General features: G+C 41.6%; 1 protein-coding gene and 1 long non-coding RNA gene across 3 annotated transcripts in view; one reads left to right on the top strand and one right to left on the bottom strand.

Annotated features, from left to right (window-relative positions):
• Positions 1-20883, bottom strand: part of LOC131836284 (uncharacterized) — a 204195-nt gene that overhangs the window by 73292 nt on the left and 110020 nt on the right. For both annotated transcript variants that reach the window (XR_009355574.1, XR_009355575.1), the window contains exon 4: positions 9579-9685. This is a non-coding gene — a long non-coding RNA (uncharacterized LOC131836284). The remainder of the gene's footprint in view (positions 1-9578; positions 9686-20883) is intronic.
• Positions 1-20883, top strand: part of LOC131836281 (aromatase) — a 33613-nt gene that overhangs the window by 1421 nt on the left and 11309 nt on the right. Inside the window, exons 2-4 of the mRNA XM_059181539.1 lie at positions 4509-4659; positions 13888-14042; positions 18375-18551. Coding sequence (XP_059037522.1) covers positions 4509-4659; positions 13888-14042; positions 18375-18551 — 483 coding nt within the window. The remainder of the gene's footprint in view (positions 1-4508; positions 4660-13887; positions 14043-18374; positions 18552-20883) is intronic.

Here is a 20883-nt window from a genome sequence, read left to right as displayed (position 1 = left end):
ATCTGATTTAGCCTGGTGTTGTGGGGGGTTTTCATGCCCACTTAAACACAGAGCACTCAGTTAATGCTGTTCTCTGCTCCCTGAGGGTTCTGAGGGAAGACTCTTTCATGGCTTTTAACTTGAGCTCCTTCCCACAACAGCCCCTTCCTCACTGGACTTCTCCCACAGTGGGCTCCCAGGTCAGGATGTGTGTACAGTGGGGTGAGGTGGAGAGTATTTTTTAGCAAGTCCCCCCAGACATTTATGTTGCAAGTGTTAGAAGAAGTCCCTGGATCTTTGAAAAAGGAGGTCAGCCTATGGGGGGCAAGCACAAGAACTGGCACCCCTGGAGCTTTGGATCAGGAGCCTACGTGACAGCTCACTGTGTCTACCATTCCTGCGCTGGGGACATCATGTTGTCATACACTAATTGTACTATGGTTCTCAGCCATGTCTGGGGCAGGGCCTGCATGTTGATATTATTAAAAAAAAAAAAAATCTGGGATTCCTGGGTGGCTCAGCTGCTTGAGGGTCTGACTCTTGATTTTAGCTCAGTTCATGACCTTGAGGTCATGAGATAGAGCCTGCCAGGCCCACACTGGGCACCATGCTAGGCTTAGAGCCTGCTTAAGAGTCTCTCTCTCCTTCTCCCTCTGTATCACGACCCCCAGCTGAAAATAAAATAAAATTTTAAAAATCCTTCCCAAGTGATTTTTCATTAGCAGTCAGAATTGAGAGCCATAGATATGAGCTCAACCCCTTCACTTGACAGAAGGGGAAACCGAGCCCCAGAGAAGTGAATGGCCTTACCCAAACAAATCATTATGAGAAATAAACCACTGAGTTCAAACCCTTCAGTGAGGGGTTAAAGCCCCAAAAAAGGAAATGGCTTGCAGCATCTCAGCTTGAAAGGAAGTGGGAGTTGAGGAGTAGGGGGGTAACCAGGAATTCCTAAATTTCAGGTTAGTGATCATTTTACTAGCTGGGAGTCTTCTAGTCCTATGCTTTCCCTTCGGAAATGTGAGCTCTGGTCAGAATCCACTTGTGGCACAGACTAAGGTCCCATGGTGCCCAGTGGGGTAAGGAAAAGTGGGAAAATTGGCTTTGTTCGGGTGGTTCTTCCTGAACTCCTTTTGGTAGTTTCCTCAAATCACTGGTTCTCTGGGTTCTTGGTTTTACAGGTTTGGGGGAAGCTTAGGGTCAGGGAAAGTCAAGGGGAGTTAAGAAGGTGTAATAATTTAAAAACACTTAAGTTAGTTACAATTTACAAAGCAGTTTCACATTCATTTTTCTCTTGTGATCTTCATAGCACTCTGGTGAGGTAGGTGTGTTTATGCCTATTTTGCAGATGAAGAAACAGATTAAAGAGGGTCAATGGTGCGTAGCTAGTAAGTGATGAAACTGGAACTCAGAGCTAAGTCTCCTGAGCCATCCCCGAACCTGCATCTGGGTCCACTTCCCCAGAGCCTCTCTCTGCCCTGGGCACGATGTCCTCAGAGGATGGCACTGGGAAAAGGACATAGCCACACATTTCCCTTTCTCCCACTAAGACTTCACAGAAAAGTGTACAAATAAATATGTCACCACAACACAAGACAAGAAACAGGGTGTTAGCATCCCAGAAACTTCTCTTGGGCCTCCTCTCTCACTTCCAGAGATAAACATTCTTCGGTCTTGTGATAATCACTCCCTTGCTTTTTATAATTTTGCCACCTAATCTCATATCCCAAATAATACAGATTAATTTTGCCTGTTAATTTTAACTGTTTTAGCAATTGAGTCCTATGTTATTCTATATTCTTCTTTTGCTCAGTATTGTGTTTGGAAACTTCACCCACATTGTGACATGCCACTATAGCTTGCATGGTATGCAGTAGCACACACATCTCATGGTTTAGTTACTGATGATACTGCTGGTGCTGATGATACTGATGATACTGATGATACTGCTGGGTGGCTCCAGTTTGAGACTATTGTGAGCAGTGCTGCTATGAACCTTCCCATGCACAGGTTTCTCTAGGGCATACACATAGCCTGGAATGCAACATCTTCTGCATTAGGACATTGGGTGAAAGGTCCCAGCTGTTGGCTTCTGGGAGGCTGTTTCTGCACAAACAGGCAGTGTAGTATTCATTGCTCCTCTTAGGGTATGGAAGAGCCTCCCAAAATCACTGCAGGTCTAGATCAGCTTTCCCAAATCTGACAGGCAGAGAGCAGCTTAAGGTGATTGCCAACAAAGTATTTCCTAAATATCGTACCAAAGTCTCTCCCCTCCTAGAACAGTCTTTTCTCAGATGGAGGGTTTAAGATATACATGTAAATGAAAGGGTCACACTGTGTTATAATAATTCAATATTGTACTTTCTCCTCACATACTCTCCTCTCCTGGCCGGGACTCTGATGGGAACCTAGTTATGCATATCGCTCATCTCTGGCCTCTGACTTGTAGTTAGGGTCTTTACCTAGCAGAGTCTCAGTAAGTGTTTGTTGGATGACTTAAGCTGACAAGTAACTGATCAATCACTAGGGACTCCAGACTCGGATTCTCCTCTGGTTAGAACATTCAGGTTTTCAACCTGAGCAAAGCTCATTATCATCTCCCTTTTTCAGTGGATAGAGATCTGCACTGTCAGATCTCTTGATTGGTGGTTCCCAATCAAGAGATGGTGGTTCTCTTGAATGGTGGTTCCCTAATATTAAAACTATCTACATGGCACCCAACTGTTAGATTATAAAAAGGATGAGTGCAGCTTTTCATTTGTATGTCTTTGTGCCTCGTGGGCCTAGCATATTAAGTCAGTAAATGTTTCTTGAATGATTCTATTTCCAAATAGCCAGATGTCTGACCTCCTGTGGACTAAATGTACATGACACAACAATATTTTTCCATTTTATCAAAATGTAAATACTACCTAAAATACTCTAAATGAGGATGACACTTAAAACTTCATCCTTTACATTATATACCCATTTATAATTAATTTTTAAAAAATTCACCAGGAAACACTTATTACACATCTACAATGTTTCAAGCTGTAAACCCCAGCAGAGTAGTTTATTGTTACATACACTTTAGTTGATTAGAGATCTATATATCTGATGACCTTTAAGGAAATACATATTCAAATTTTCTTTTTTCAATCTTATAAAGAACTTAATGAAATTATTTAATATAAAGTCAGTCATCTACTTATAATTCAGTATTATCAGAACAATCAGAAGATTAAGAAGAACCCTTTGAAAATATTTTGATTTTATAGATACTACCAAAGACCTTCACTTCAAAGATTTTATTTATTTATTTGTCAGAGAGAAAGAGAGAGAGTGAGCACAAGCAGGGGGAGCAGCAGGCAGAAGGAGAAACAAACTCCCTGCTGAGCACGGAGCCTGATGCTGAACTCAACCCCCGGACCCTGGGATCATCACCTGAGCTGAAGGCAGGCACTTAACAACTGAGCCATCCAGGCCTTCCAAAAGACCTTCACTCTAAAGAAAAAAACCTGACAGTCATATTCCCATTAATCCAGCGATTGCAAAAGACTAAATCTTATTTGCCAAATTTGGGAATTAAGATCTAATTTAGATAATTTAAGCAGAAGCTTAGATTATCCAGATTTATTTATACAGCACTTGCCCCTGGAATGAGAATACTGTCTCAAACCATTGTGCATGTTGGTTTCCTATTTTACTACTGGAATGGAATTAAAGGAGAAAGGTTTGATGTAGAAAAGCTACTATTCCCAGGAAAACTCCTAAAACCATTCCAAGAAGTTTCTGTCTAACTTTTTACTGCCACCAGTAAAATCAAGCTAGCAAGTTTGTTCTCTGGTTTAAGTAATAGCAAATTTCTCCATTTTTAATGTAAGCAAGGACATGAACAGTCACTTTTCTTGAGTAAAACCACATCACTGGACCAAATTCTAGTCCAGACTCTAATTGGACTCATTGACTAATTCCTCAATGCTTAGCTGTATTATTTGCATAATGAAATTTAGCTTAGGATTCTTCTTTCAAATGGAATCCTTTTTGAAGGGGAAAAAAAAAAAAAAAGAATGGTTAAAAAAAATGAATGGTTAAAAAGTTTACACCAAAACTACAATCTAATTTTAACCCACCCATTCCATTAGCTGGGCATTCAAATTGAAAGTTTTCAGACAAAACTAGACAGCCAAACAGATCGGTCAGCTTGTTGCAAGTCCTGGTCTCCGTGCTTGGAACTAGATGGACTGACTGACTTGATTTTAAAACTCACTGACATTGTTTAACATGGCAAGAAAATAGCAGACCCCTACCCTGGTTCATTCAGATCAAAATGATGGAGACCAAATGGAACTACTGTGGTATGGACACTGAACTACTCTTTTTCTCATGTTAAGCTTGTTTGTTTGTTTGTTTAGTAATTCACAGATATACACTGGAAGATATAAAGACCTTTCAGATATAAAAGAACACAAGCAGAAATAACATAAAGCGGTTACTCTTTTTTGGTGTCTGCTATAATGCTGACTCTGCTCTGATGACTCTCCTAGGTCCTGGCTATTGTATGGGGATCGGGCCCCTCATCTCCCACTGCAGGTTTCTGTGGATGGGCATCGGCAGTGCCTGCAACTACTACAACAAGATGTATGGAGAGTTCATGAGAGTCTGGATATGTGGAGAGGAAACACTCATTATTAGCAAGTGAGTCTTTTATAATCAGAGACAAATTTTTAAAACCAAGGCTGTGTTTTTCCTATTAAGTAACAAACAAACTTATTTTGATATCTTGATGCTTTTGTTGCTAAGGCTGTGTTTTTACTTCCTAGGTTAAAAAAAAAAATCTAATCCTATATAGAAATGGAATGCTTGAGTTTTGCCTAAACCCAAAGGTACATAGATAAAGAACTTGGAAAGCTGGGAAACTATTTGAAATTTCTCTGAGCAGTGAATGGAAATTTAGAATCCAAAGAATTTGAGTTTGACGAGACATTCTTTAGGGAGAGGCATTATCTTTTCTGCTTTCCTAAGATTTTGGTCTTATTGCTGTAAGCGAGCAGTTAAAACAAAAGAAAACCAAACCCTCAAGAGAAAGGAATCTGCATCAATTTGCTAATGTGCTTCTAATGGCAAGCTCTGGAGCACCTCTAGAAGGGGAAACAGTAGAAAAAGATGTCTTTTTTTTTTTTTTTTTTTTTTTTTTTTTTTTTTTTTTTTTTATTTGACAAAGATCGCAAGTTGGCAGAGAGGCAGGCAGAGAGAGAGGAGGAAGCAGGCTCCCTGCTGAGCAGAGAGCCCGATGTGGGGCTCCATCCCAGGACCCTGGGATCATGACCTGAGCCGAAGGCAGAGGCCTTAACCCACTGAGCCAACCAGATGCCCAGAAAAAGATGTCATTCTTATACTCCTATTCTATTTGTGACTGTGGGCCAGTGTCTCAGCTGAGTGACCTCAAATAAATCAGGAATATTTCCTATTTTTAAAAAATGACTTGTTATATTTTCTGGATAAATTTAGCAGATTGACTTCATCCAGGGTTAATCAAATAGGAATTGACTGTAGAGATCTAGCTTTGTGAAATACCAGTTTTCTTATTTACTGATCATAGAAAATAGAGAGCACATTTCACTAGACTTTCAGCTATCTTTACTGGATATTTCACAATGTTATACTCCAACACTGGGTCATTGATAAGTTTTTATATTCCCTGACAGTAAAACTAGGGTTTTACTGATCCATTAGAATTTTTTTGTCCAGATATATAGACTATTACTCAGAAGTAAGTGAAGCATTTCTGGAAACTACAGTGGTTTCTTTCAAGCCAAGATTACATGCATTATTTAATAAAATACCATGGTAATCTCAAAGGTCAATTCTTTGAACCAAATAACACAGAAGGAAGTGGGGACCAATAATTATCCTTGGGTTTATTTCTCTGGGCTACTCTGGTCAGCCAGGATTTAGGTTTTAGAAATTAATACTTTACATTAGCAATGGCCCACAGTATCGAAATGTCTCAAAATGTCCTCAAAATGTCTCAAAATGTCCTGGGACTGATGACACAAGGGCTTCAGGGCTTGGGATGTTTGACCCTGTTCTTTCATCCACCGGCATAGCTAGTTGCCTTCCAGCCCTTCTCAGCAGACAGGTGAAGTGACCTGCAGGGTTTTTAATCTATAGCTCAGGACACAAGCTGCACATTAAAGTCGCCCAGGGAGCTTTTAAACATCCCAGTGCCCAGGGCACACCCCAGCTTTCAGAATCTCTGGGTGGGGTGGGGGGTGGAACCTGGGCAGCAGGTATTTGTAGAGCTCCCCAAGTAATGCCAATGTGCTGCAGAGCCTGAGGCAGGAGAATAGGTAAGCAGCTGCCAGCACCGGGGGGCCTTGCCTTGGGGTTGGGCAGCAGCTAAGCAGGCTTGGAGTGCTTTCCCCTGATCAACTTACCCTTCAGTCTAGCTCAAGTGGTGGTAGTATAAGAACTGGAGCCAAGAATGTGACAAAGAACCAGAGAACCAGAACACATACTACACATTTGGATCACAAGACCCAATCCTGGAAGCCCAAAGCCATTCCTGAAGTAGCATCCTTCAGTGACAGTGCAGGGTGGCATCGGACTGCTCTCCTGTCTTCATTAAGAACATCACCTTAGCGACCCTGACCAATTCAGATGCTGATTCATGCTCAAGATGAGTACACAACCCATCCCGCCCTTCCCCCAGCTCTCCCAGTTCTCAGTTCTCTCCTCATCCTGTCCTCACAGGCTCTTCACTGGTTGGAGTCTTTGTGTTCTCCTTAATTGCCTCTGAACCGTTCAATTTTGTTGTTAAGGGCTGAGCTCCTGCGGGAATAGGACATGTTTGTCCCCATCTCCTTCCCTTGCCTGTTCTTCAGGTCCCTTCCAGAACTACCCGTGCCTCTTGAAAATACCCCACTGGACCTCAGAAAGCTTTTTATTTTTAGTTGAATACTTTGCCAGGTTTTTTCTTTTGAAAAGTTTAAGATCTGCAGTCATTACAACTGAGTAGAGATTATGGTCCAACTTTCCCTACCAGCATTGTCCCAAAGCGGTGGGGGTTGCAGAACTTCACAGGCAGGGGACGGAGGGGGTTGGGCGGGTGGGGCGGGAAGGTCAGGCCAGAGTGCTGGGGGCAGAAGTAGGACAGCAGGTGTAAACAACTGTTCCAAGGAGTTTGTCTTAAAGGCAGCCGAGAAATGGGACAAAGAAATAGAAAGGATGTATGGTCCAAGGAGCCTTTGTAAGATAGGAGAATTTACAACGTGTGTGTTGAGATGGCAATAATGGATTACAAAGCAAAATTGTTGATGGAAGAGAAAGGGGTGTGCTAGGTGAGATGGCAAGGGGGTCCAAGTGACAGTAGAGTTGGTCTTGAATAGGGACATGGAAGTTCACCCACAGTAAGTTTGGGAAGTTTGAAAATACAAGCACAGATCCTAATAGTTGGAGCTTACAGAGATTCTAGTTTCTTCTTTTTCTTCAGTAAAATAAGAAATAAAGTCTTTAGCTGAGACTGAGGAAGTAGAGTATTTGAGGAGTGAGAAGTCGGGCTGTAATAGTCATCTAGAACAGTGACAGTGAAGGGACTTGAGGAAATGTAGAATTGCCAGCTGTGCTAAGGGTCCACTTGAATTTAACTGGGACCTGTGTGTGTGTGTGTGTGTGTACATGTGCATGTGCAGTTTTTTCCCCAGGCATATTCAGCTGTCAGGGGCAAACCCAGAGTAAGCTAAGAGTTGGATTTAGCCAGGGGTGAGTTTTTACCAGGCAACTATGACAAAGTAAGGAGAGGGTCAAGGGAGTTGAGAATGCATGGGAAGAGAGAGTGATTTTAATGATTGACAATAAAATATTTTTCCAATTTTTTATTAAGAAAATGTTCAAATGAATAGGAAAGCTGAAAGAGCAGTTCTCTCATTCCCTGCCCCACGTGACATTGACCTTCTCAAGAGACCAAGTCAATTGTCTTATGGGATGTTCTGCATTTCCAAATTTCTCTCATTACATTATGGTGTCACTTAACATACTCCCCTATTCCCTGTATTTTTTATAAACTGGAAATTATGGCTTAAGGCTCAGTTTCATTCAGGTTAAACACTTCTGTAACGATACCTCCTTGGCAATATTGGGCACTTCATACTGCATCCTATCAAGAGACAAGAAAAGGTTGTCCCACTATCAGGGATGTTAAATGTGATCACTGGGTAGGGTAGTTACAGGCAGATCTCTCCTTTCTAAAAATTGTTTTTCTCTTGCATGATTCCACTATTTAAGCTGGGTAAGTGAGAATATTAGCGGGGCAAAGGACAGGGGAAAGGCAAGGGGATCAACAGACTGTGAGTCTCAACACAAAACAGGTCTACACAGGCAAGTGTTTTTAACTGTTTGGTACCAATGATTCCATTAGTTTCTCCTCCATATGTTCAGTACTCATCATTCCTGAACCTGGCCACAGAAGCGTGAGTCCTTTTTTTTTTTTTTTTTTAAAGAGTGTATTTTTAAATTTTTTTTTTTAAGATTTTTTATTTATTTATTTGACAGACAGAGATCACAAGTAGGCAGAGAGGCAGGCAGAGAGAGAGGAGGAAGCAGGCTCCCTGCTGAGCAGAGAGCCCGATGTGGGGCTCGATCCCAGGACTCTGGGATCATGACCTGAGCCGAAGGCAGAGGCTTTAACCCACTGAGCCACCCAGGCGCCCCTATTTTTAAATTTTTAAAATTTTTTTTGAAGATTTTCTTTTTAAGTAACCTCTATACCCAACACGGGTCTCAAACTCACAACCTCAAGATCAAGAGACCTGTGCTGCACTAACTGAGCCAGCCAGTTGCCCCTAAGTGAGTCCTTTAAATTCAGAACTGAAGGTGGCTTCCTCCTCAATACCTAAGAACTTACTCCGGCTACTTTTCATTTTGAATAGACAATAGGTTTGCCATCTTTGACAATGTCTTTTGACGTTAGTCATGTTTAAAGAAGAATAATGAAGGGGAAAGGGGGATATAGGCTTCCACTTATGGAATGAATAAGTCACAAGGATGAAAGGTGCAGGACAGGAATACAGTCAAAGGTCTTGTGATAGCACTGTATAGCGACAGATAGCAGCTGTGCTTGTGGTGAGCACAGCATAATGTATAAACTGGTTGAATGACAACCTTGTACTTCTGAAACTAACATAACACTGTGTCAACTATATTCAAATAAGGAAGAGAGAAAATAAAAGAAGAAGAGAGAAAGAGGAAGAAAAGAAGGACGGAAGGATGGAGGGAAGGGGAGAGGGAGGGAAGGAGGGCGGGAAAAGAGGAAGGAAGGATAATGACCTCATTTACCATCCGGTTTGCACTACCCACTACCCCTCCTGAGCCTGGGGTCTCTCTTGAGTGGTAAGAAGTCCTTGCTCTCCCAGTCAGTATAACATCTCCCTTAACTTGTATTACAGGCTAGCCCACAAGGCTGGAGCGAGGTCTCCACTATTTCCAGAATGTCCTGAGAGATCTGGGCTGGAGTCCTTAGTTCTTTTACCAACTTTCTTTTCTTCACTTTCTTGATTTATTCTGGTTAGATAAAGCCAGCCTACCTTTGATCAAAACCTTGGTTTTAAATTGCTCACCTGCAGCCAGTCTTCTCCCTCAAGGTCCCTCACTTCTATCTTCGTCCTTTGCCAAGTCCAAGTCTGAGCCTCCGACTCGAAGAAATCAACTGAGTTGTTGGCGCCCCCTAAAGAACACATTTATGTCTGAAGTTAGCTCTTTAGTAACTACACCTTTAGCAGGATTTAAGTCTGGATGGAGTCTCTTGTTCTTTTTTTTTTTTTTAACTGATTAGTAATTTTTCAAAGTAAATGGACAGGCTAAAATGCTTAAATGCAGTATATAAAAGCTCTAGGGGTCAGACCAGAAAAAATAGTGTTCTGCTTTACCTCTGAACACTTAAAAATTTTAGATATGAATTTGTGAATACAGAATGTACAAATCACTTACTTTCTGTTGTCATTATAGACTAAGGTAGGGAAAGGTAAAAGAACCTAAAGTCCTGAAATCTATTCATAAGATTTTCAGCCCTCTCATAGCATGATTTTTATATACAGGACAAAGTTTTAGCTATTTGTCAGTCAAATTAATTCCCTAGAATATAAACAGAAGCATCTGGATTTTTGTTTTTAGTTTTGTCGCTAGGGAGAGAAAAAACTTGTGCAAAACACAGGGATCATTTGACGAAAATTATCCAGAATCGAGAGAACATCTGACTTAATAGAGTGTTTTGATTTGAAAATAAGAATTTTTTTCCTTAAAGAAATTATGTAGTACATAATTTATTCATAAAATAATTGTTTTCATTTTTTGACATTGACATTATTTCAGGGTCTTTCTTTTAAAATTTAAATAGGACTACGGAGCCATCATAAATGTGAGGATTTGGCTAATTCTTAGCCCACAGACTGATCGATTCAGCCAGAGCCCCCAGCTCCTTTGGCCGAATGCCTTCTTTAGGAATGTGTTTTCACAAGCACTAACTGAACAACCTCATTAAGGCAAAGTCATCCTTTTAGGAACCAAGTATCAACTTTAAGAGGGAAGAGCAAGTGGTAATATGGCCACTCCAGCCCAGTGTAGGAACCAGGTACATACACTATAATGGCCACTCCCATCTCTCAGGGTTATGTGTTCAGAAACGTCCCATAGTAGGAGAATTTGCAGTTGAAAAACAAAATTTCAGTGGAAAAGTGGAGAGGAAGAACTGAAGTCACAATGAACACATGAAAACTTGTATAAATATTAAGGTCACCCAAATAGAAAAAAAAAAATAGCAACAGTGTCTAAAATGTAACACAGGTGATATTTTATATATTTTGACTTTGCACATTTAAGCACCATGCTGCTAGGTTTTTTCCCCCTTCTACCCCTCCCACACCAGAAACTGCCCAGGTTCTCCCTCCTTTGCAGTACCAGAGAGACATTTAGATATACTTTGCTTTCTTGCAATAATGTGCCCGTTTTCTTCCTATTCCTCTGCTCAAATGTTTAGTTCCTTTCTAATTTTGTGATCTCTTTCTCTGAACTCCACTCTGGTCTCAGAGACAGGCAGTAATTTATAATCCCCAGGTGAAAAAAAAGCTTGGGGAGATCTCTTTGAATTTAGCTGGCAGACCTGAGTAGTTTAGTTCTTAAGCCCCAAGGTTAAGAGTTATGTCACTTGGGGTTTGCCTGAAATCCCCACCAGCGCATACACAGGTAGGGGCTCTGGCACTGTTAACACGGCCAAAAGCCAGACTCCTGACAGTTTACCCTGCCTCCACTTTCTTCACACCTCCCATGGTTGCATGCCAAAAACCTCTATTCCTCCTCTGCTCACCATTCTGACTCCTCTTTTTAATTCCCAAACCCTTCTCCCTCCCATTTTCTCCCTATCTCCAAGAAAAATGGTGATCCATTTGAATATACTTGAGTGGAAATTCGTTGAAGTGGCTGAAAATATATATGGAGGGAAGTAAATCTGCTTATGCTTACAGTTTACCAAGGGTAATTTGCATTTGGCCATCTTGTCCACATATAAGTACTTGGACATCGGCCTTACGATCTAAAGAACCTGTCACCATGCATCTCAGAGGAGTCTGGGTAATGTATGTGCTTGGGACAGGCTTTGTTACCATAGGGAGGCCAAGGACGACACACGAGACTTTCTGAGCACAAACTCTGCAGTCCTCTGTGTACTCTGTGTTTCTAGTGTCCACTCGGGAGCACGGCGATGTTGGAGGGCCCCAAGCCTCTGAGATGGCATGCTCCAGCCTTCTGTATGGAAGGGCTGGGCCTTGAAAGGAAGTGGCTGACGTGTGACCTCCCTTTCTTCACTCACTCAGGCATGACCATGCACCACTGTGGGTGAGGATTTAGGGATCTGGCAGTTTGCAACCCCTTCTGCACTGTTTCGTCTGCCTCTTGTTCTCACTCTGCCCACTTTCTACAATACCCTTTAGATAACCTCATTTGATTTTTTTCCAAGTGGGGTCTACACTTACAATATGATTATGGCATTTATGAAAACAATAGACATACAAGCACCACATGTCCTGTTATCTTCTCCATTCTCCAGTAAACACTGTCCTGCCTTCATGTAGTGTCCATCTTGCTTAGCTTATGAAGGGTTAGCCACATAGCTTATTAACACATGCCATCTTGGAGTTCTGGCTTCCTGACCCATTACATCCATGGCCTCAGCCATCATTCAGCCCTTGTCCAGTTAGCCTGCTTCCCTCTGGGCCCTGCATGAACCTGTTTTCCAGCCAAAGCCCCATGCCACAGGAAATGCAGTCACCTGTAACATCTCTTAATTTTTCTCTTGGCAGGTGAAAAATGAATTCATCCCATCTACTCCATAATTCTCAACTTCATAAATTACAGCAGACTTCTTTTGCTGAGTACTGAGACAGGTGTCCTCTCTCTACAAATCTTCACTCTACAGCATTCATCTCAGCTCCCCACCCTCTCCTTCTCCATGCTGCTTGCACCCATCCTCCAAAAAACCCACCTATTATTTATCCTGAAGAGAATAATTATTATTTTGTCTTCAATCCTTTTGATTATTACTTAATTACCCATTTATCCTTCTAATGCCATAGGCTAACTCCTAAGCAGTCTTAACATCTCAGCAAAGCGAGTCAGTCTCCCCCTACAGAAGAATTCTATACCACTGTCCTAAGAATATAATACTCTACTCACATGTGCAGGCTCCTATAACTTCTTCAGCTTGAATTTTATAACATTTTCTAATTTTCAGTGCCTCATCATGCCCAAATTGCCTCCCTGAGATGTGGAGGGGCAGGAAGTAGCTCCTATAGAGGAGGAAAAGGGTGGGGAGGAGAGAAACAGAAGGAGCTGCTTCCTGCCCCCTAGTTCTTCCCAGGCCTTAAAAGCTGGGCATGGCAGGGGATGGAAGCAAAACAGTGGAGAGGAGCTGAGAAGTTCAAGGAAGACTGTTGGCAAGGTCCCAGTGTTGCTACCTCAAGGGCTATCAATGCCTCACCATGCCCTATATCCTGACAGAACTCTGTGACCCTGGAGACCTTGATGAGTCAGGATGGAATGTAGTCTCAAGATAACTGCTGCCACCACCACAGAGAGCCGTCCAGGCCCAGCCTAGCCAGCAAAGCCAGACTCATGAGTGCCCAGGAGATTCCTTCAAGCCCAGAATGATACCCACCGGAGAGACTAGGCCTGATGAGAGATTCTGAGGATAGGTGGTATGAGGAAGAATTGCTTGTTCCAAACAGAAGAAAACTTCAGCAATTCCAGGAACTCAGGATTCTGAGACTCAGTCCTGCAGGGGGTGGCAACTGTCTGGAATGGGGCTGGACTCTTCTGGGACTCAGGGCCTTGCAGCTCTTACCCCAGTCATGGCTAGTATTTTTGTGATTTGGAATTAGAAAAAAAGGGGAGGAATAAGGAATGGTGTGTGTGTATGTGTGTGTGTGTGTGTGTGTGTGTGTTCTATCTTTGGTGATACTCAAACAGGGAGTTAGTAAGTAGGAATATTTCAACTGGAGAGGAATATTCTTATGCTCACAAACACTACTCAATATGAATACTAGTATGCCTTGCATTTTTAAAAAAGATTTATTTATTTATTTTTGGAGAAAGGGAGAGAGACTGTGAGTAGGGGAGGAGGCAAAAAAAGAGGGAGAAAATTTCCAGCAGACTTCGTGCTGAGAACAGAGTCCAACCACCCTGGAGCTTAATCTCAGGACCTCAAGATCACGACCTGAGTCAAAACCAAGCATTGGACACTTAACCTACTGGCACCCCTCGAATGCTTTGCATTTAGAGCAACATGCATTTACTAAGAAAGCCACCTGGTAGTCAAAATCATCATCATGAGCTCTCCGGACCCTTCAAAATTAACACGAAGTTTTGCTGTCTCTGTAGGTCCTCAAGTATGTTCCACGTAATGAAGCACAGTCACTATAGCTCCCGATTCGGCAGCAAACTTGGATTGCAGTGCATCGGAATGCATGAAAATGGCATCATATTTAACAATAATCCAACCCTCTGGAAAGCCATTCGTCCTTTCTTTACAAAAGGTAATCAGATGCTGGTGACTTTCTGCTCTTTTATCTATAAATGAGCCCCTTTTCTGGAACTTAAATTCTGCTGCATCACTTACGTTGAAATAATAAGATATGGTAGGCACTATTCTAAGTACTTGATATTTTAATCCCACAACAACCTCATGGGGTAAATACTCTTGTCACCTACATTTTACACATAAGAAAGCTGAAATAACTTACCCAAGGTCCCCAAATTAGTAAATGGTGGCCCAGAAGACAATGCCAGTGCCTACATTTTTTTTTTTAAGATTTATTTATTTATTTGACAGACAGAAATCACAAGGAGGCAGAGAGGCAGGCAGAGAGAGAGGAGGAAGCAGGCTCCCTGCTGAGCAGAGAGCCTGATGTGGGGCTCGATGCCAGGACCCTGGGATCATGACCTGAGCCAAAGGCAGAGGCTTTAACCCACTGAGCCACCCAGGCGTCCCCAGTGCCTACATTTTTAACCACCACAAGCTCCATTCTTCCTGTTGATACATAAAGCAATTCCACAGACATGAAGAAGAGCTACAGCTCTGTACTTAGGATCATTTCAATTAAGAATTTAATGTTTCAGTCACATGTTTGATTTAAATATAGCCAAACAATGTGTTCACTGAATCATTGACTGACGTCCTAGATGTTTTAACAGAAAGCAATTTGTGAATAAAACTAGAGAATTTTAGAACTAGGAAGGACTATATATGTCATCTCATCCAGTCTCTGAATTTTATAGTTGGGGAAACACAGTTCTAGAGAGGTTGTGATTTTTACTCAGGCAACATAGCAAATAATAGATGAGTAGGGACTTGGTCCCAAGGCTCCTTATCTATCCTTTACTGTATTTCACTGGAAAATGAAGCAGCTGGGGAATACACACAGCCAGTCTTTGAAATCAATATCAAGGAAGATAATCATGCCCTGTCGACACTGTCAGTGATAGAATCTGGGGCTAGATGGATCTTAGGCCTGACCATGCAACATTCTTCCCTCCAGCCAGCCTCTGTAGTGAACCTGGATGCCTCCCATGTGGCTACTGGGACTGGGAGAATCTATGCCTGACACAGCTGCGCATTGATTCTCTCTACAGAGTTGCCCATCACCAAGGCTCAGTACAATTCTACTATAGACTCCACTGTATTAGTCTCCTAGTGCTGCTGTACCAAATTGCCACAAACTTAGTGAGTACCCAGAATACAATGATAGTCAAGACATGGTCCTTGCCCTCAGGAAATTTATAAAAGGGGGAGGGGCAGATATCATATCACCAAATATCATCCTAGGTGATATATTATGCTAGAGGTGTGTGCAGAGTGCTACAGGACATAGAAAAAATGGGCCATCTAAAGTATTCTGAAGGGTCATGGGAGGTTTTTTCAGGAGCAGATGCTTGCAATAAGTTTTGAAAGAAGATAAAAGCTATCTACATTAAGAAAGTTTGATAAGGATGCATTCCACAGAAGGAAAGAACAGGATACTCCAAGACAGAGAAGGGTGGAACAGCACCGTGTGTCCATAAGTAGGCCCTTGTGCCTGTCATGGACACATGTAGGCACGAGGCCTAGGGGAGGCACCAAGCTGAGTTCATCTCAAAAGTTACAGTAAGTCATTCAAGATTTTAAGCAGAATGACATGAACATCTCTTTGTGACCTTTTTTGAGATAAACATTGTATATAGAAGATCAGATTTTCTAATAAAAACATTATAAAACTACCCATATTAAATGCCAAAAATAGAGGTCTTTAAAAAAAAAAAAAGTAGAAGTCTAATTACTTATTAAAAGTTCCCTGCTGTGTCTGACATTTTTAGTAATCAATGAGAGTCCCAAGCATTTTTTTAAAGATTTTATTTATTTGAGAGAATGAGAACATGAGTGAGAAGCAGCGGCAGAGGGAGAAGCTGACTCCCCGCTGAGCAGGGAACCTGAAGTGGGGCTCCATTCCTGGACCCTGAGATCATAACCTGAGTTGAAGCCATATGCTTAACTGACTAAGCCACCCAGGCATTTCTTGAATCTCCCTTGAGAGTTATGTTTCTCATTAGTTTTCCTGATATAGCAGAAATTTGGAGTTACCCTATGACCCTGCAATTACACTACTGGGTATTTACCCCAAAGATACGGATGTAGTGAAAAAAAGGGCCATATGCTCCCCAATGTTCATAGCAGCCATGGCCACAATAGCCAAACTGTGGAAAGAGCCGAGATGCCCTTCAACAGACGAATGGATAAAGAAGATGTGGTCTATATACACAATGAAGTATTACTCAGCCATCAGAAAGGATGCATACCCAACTTTTACATAAACATGTATGGGACTGGAGGAGATTATACTAAGTGAAATAAGTCAAGCAGAGAAAGTTAATTATCATTTGGTTTCACTTATTTGTGGAATATGAGGCATAGTATGGAGGACATTAGAAGAAGGAAGGGAAAAAAGAAGTGGGGGAAATTGGTGAGGGAGCTGAACCATGAAAGACTATGTACTCTGAGAAACAAACTGAGGGTTTTAGAGGGCAGGAGTACGTGGGGATGGGTGAGCCCAGTGGTGGGTATTAAGAAGGGCACAGGCTGCATAGAGCACTGGGTATAATATGCACACAATGATTTATGGAACACTACATCAAACACTAATGTACTGTATGGTGACTAACATAATGTAATAAAAAAAAAAAAGAAAAAAATTTGGGGGTACATTTTGGTATCTAAAGTAGTAACATTAATGAAGGCTTTGATTCCCTGGGCTTACCAATGGACAAAGAATGAAGAGCAGCCAAGGCAAATGGCCCATCCTGGAGAGATGAAGGTGGAGGGGCAAAAAATAGCCTGTATTTCCTGAAACTGCCGGAAGAGTTCTCCACAGTGAAGGAATTACGTTGATTACTTGCTCTACTTTTTTTTTTTTTTTAACCTGGATAAGATTCAGTACTTTTTCACACATTTTAAAAATTAAAATTATATCCACATCAGGCCACTGCCTATAAGCAATGATATTACATTTTGCTTATATGGTTGAAACATGGCTTCCCGCTCTTGGACAGAGAGGCAAGTCATACATTGGTATAGGAGGAAACCACCTATATTCCAAGCCAACCCTTCTGCACAAAGGGCTGAATCATTAAAGAATCATAAAGGAATCCCACCTGGGAATGTGATAGAAAGTATGAAAATCAGAAAGTATGCTACCAACCCAACCTTCCTTTTTTATAGATAAGTAGAAATGTTAGGACTCTAGAACTGCTCACCAGGCTTCCTTTCTTATTTGCAAAGTCTGCCTTCAGGGGGTTCTATTGTACAACTGATTTTTTTTTTTTTAAGAAAGAATTATGGCTATAAATTTTCCTAGGATTTTTCATTGCATTTCAAGAACTGACTTTAACAGTAAGTCTGAATAATAAAAGACATAAGTAGGAGAGATTACTCTTAAAGAAAACTTAAAAAAAAATAGGAGAAAGGAGGGCTTTAATTAGAGTTAAATTCTCTAGACAGATCATCTACCACCATGACCCACTAGCTACCCAGATGACCTAGAGCAGAGCCAGTTCACTCTGTCTTTACTCATTTATTCACCCATCCTTTTATTCGTTCATTCCTCTATTTGACAAATAGGATTTGAAGGCCACCATGTACTGTGGACTTGAAGGACAGTGCTAATAGGAGGCTGTCACTGCACTTCAAGAATTCCCAGCCAGTTGGGAAGACTGATACACAAACAAAAATTTGCTTAGTTGTCATGACCTTGGCTGAGTAAAACAAATCTAGAAGTAGTCTGAAGAGAAACCAAAAATAAGAGAACACTTTTGGTAATTTCTAAGACTAGCGTTTTGAGCTGCATAAACCACAATTAAACAGGAAGCACTTTAGATCAAATAGTCAAGGGCCAGTTTGAGTAGTTCGATAGCAATACCCTGCCACCTGTTGAAATATAAACATCTCCCTGGCCAAATCTAGACCTTCTTTAGAGAAATACATATACAATAAATATGGAAAATCACTGATGTGTGATTCATGACGATAAGTACTAAATGTTTCATTTGTAGTCTCACAAGTGATTTGCCATAACATGAAGAAGAGTTTAATTTTGAATATTTTAAGATTTTCATTCATTCATTCATTCATTCATTCACTTTTCCCCATAAAGGTGATGCATGTTTGTAAAAAATTAGGAGAATGCAGAAAAGTATTCAAAAAGACATGAAAATTTCTGCTAAGTTATTGAATTAAAAAAATCATGTATGGTGAAACTCCACACAGAAAAGGCCATACTAAGCTGATTTGTGTGTGTCCCTAAGTTCATGTGACTCCCTCTCCGACATGTTTCCCTCAGCTTTGTCCGGCCCGGGCCTTGTGCGCATGGTGACCGTTTGTGTTGGATCCATCCTCACGCATCTGGACAGGCTGGAGGAGGTCAGCAACGAATTGGGGTACATCGATGTGCTGACCCTCATGCGGCGTATCATGCTGGACACCTCCAACATTCTCTTCCTGGGGATCCCCTTGGACGGTACGTGAGAACTGACATGCTCCACTTTATTGACTAAGGGGATGGAGGGGATTACAGACTCAAGGAGAGATAATGTTGCTTTTTTACATCGCTCATATTCAAACATCTCCAAGTATTCTTCTGATTATTTCCCCCTAGAGTGTCTGCCTTGCTCCTTTATAAGTTTCTGTGAGTAGGGACCATCTCCTCATTGCTCTGGGAAATATGATTCTACCCACAGTCAAAGCTTGACAAATATGATCAGTTCATTTGGCCATGAATATATCCTACCACCAATCAAATGGATATATTTAACCAATTCCAACCATTCTTGTGGGCATATGCACACACACACACACACACATACACACGCACAGATATACATACATATATATATATAAATATACATATATAGTCCTCCCTCAAAGCTACTAAGAATGAAAATTTTGACTGTACGATAATAGTGCTGGTGCTGATGCTGTTGGAAATGATAAAAAGAGCTACTATTAGTTTAGTATCTACTATAAAAAAGTTGCTTTATATATGGAGTTTATCATGTAGCATTATAACAACTCTTGTAAGAATGTCCCACTCAAAAAGCTACTCCTTTCACTATACTACAGAAACAAATATTAAAACACATACATGCAACTCTATCACCACCAAAAAATAAACACTAATCAGTTGGGTTAATTCCATGCTGCTGTTGTCCAACTTAATGTAATTTCCCCCGAATTCTAGCATGTTTGCTGACTCATGCATTCATTCAAAAAATATTTGCTAATTGCCTGTTTTATGCTAGGCACTGTTCTAGGTTCTGGGAACAGAACAGTGAACAAGACAGATAAAGTCCTTGCCTTCAAGGTGGTCACATCCCAGTGGCAATATAAACAGAGACAAGTAAATATCTCATAATACATTAGGCAAAACTAAGTGCCCTGAAGAATAAACGAAGCAGGGAAAGGGGATAGAAAGTGAAGAAGGAGGTGCATGGGGTGGGGGGAGTGGGTGTGGCTATCCCAGAGAGAGTTGTCAGGAAAGGATTGCACACGGAGGACACCTGGACATCAGCCTCAGTGAAGGGAGATAGGGAGCCACATCCAAGTCTGAGGGAAGAACACTTCCGGCACGAGAATGGGGCCTCATTTTAACAATGGCCCAAAGCAGCTGAGCTGTAACACCTGCTGCCTCACTGGCCACATTTGGAAGAACAGATAAGCTATAAGCCTCCTTTTCTCCTCTCCAGCTCTGCTTACCTCATGTCCCCTGCTCTTTACTTACTCCCCACAAGAGTCATAGAAACCTCGCCTGACTGTCATTTGGATGGGCGCCCCATTCAACTCTGAGTATTTTTAGTCACACCCATTGCTTCATCCCCTTCAGACAGGAACTCTAATCCCGGCTGACCTGTCCTACATGCAGCTCTCCGAAGGTCAGGCAAGTTCGTGTTTTATTAGTCCCTGCTTCTTCTGGTTCCTGGCTGGCCTGGGTTCTTAGGAAGGATGTAAATCTCTCTGTAAACTTAGGCATGCAGGCTGTGATGTTAAGAATCTGCATAACCCATGCAGAGTTCTGTTGATTTCCTTTCTCCGAACCCTATCCTAGTTAAACTCTCAATTTGCCTGAGGGAGCCAGAGTAGCAAGAGGAAAGAACATTGCTCAGAGGTCAGATAGGGCTGGGCTCTAGCCTAAGGGCCGCCTGCCACACTGGCTGTATGGTGTTAGGCAAGCTTCCCAGTTTATTGGTCTGAAAAAGTGATGACACTATATTACTCCCCTAGCAAGATTGTAAGGATTAAATGAGGTCTCTTTTGTAAAACATTTTGCATGGTGACTGGTATTTAGCAGTTGAAAAGAAACGTCTGTTCCCTTCCTTCTTGCACAATTTGAAAAATGCAGGAGTTTTCTTTCCCCAAACATGTAATTTAATTAAAGAATGTTCATTAGGAGTTGACTATGCATGAGGCTCATGATAAAGGATACTAAGATGAATTCTATACTCTGGACCAAGATGTAACCAGGAGAGTGATGTGGCTTTTTGCCCTCCCTGGTGCCAGAATTGAGGTCAATGACACCCGTAATTACTGGTGTCCCTCTTATTTCCCATAGTCAAAAACAACAACAACAACAACAAAAAAAACAAACAAACCAGGAAGGTGTTGGACTCAAAGAGGTGACATGAGATTCTAGCTGTGTCTATAACACAAACTTGAAAACTTGCCAACTCTGGTTAGCTTGGTTGATTTAGATGTCAAGCAGAATAAGCTAATGTTGGTTTGTCTAGTGGCACTCATATGGCTGAAAGCTAAAGCCGAGGCTGGCAAGAGACTCTATACAGGGGAACTTCTCTTCT

This window comes from Mustela lutreola, chromosome 7 (assembly GCF_030435805.1).
Source record: "Mustela lutreola isolate mMusLut2 chromosome 7, mMusLut2.pri, whole genome shotgun sequence".
Classification (NCBI taxonomy): Eukaryota; Metazoa; Chordata; class Mammalia; order Carnivora; family Mustelidae; genus Mustela; species Mustela lutreola.
The sequence above is the reverse complement of the archived record's forward strand: the minus strand, read 5'-3'. Positions and strand labels throughout refer to the sequence as shown.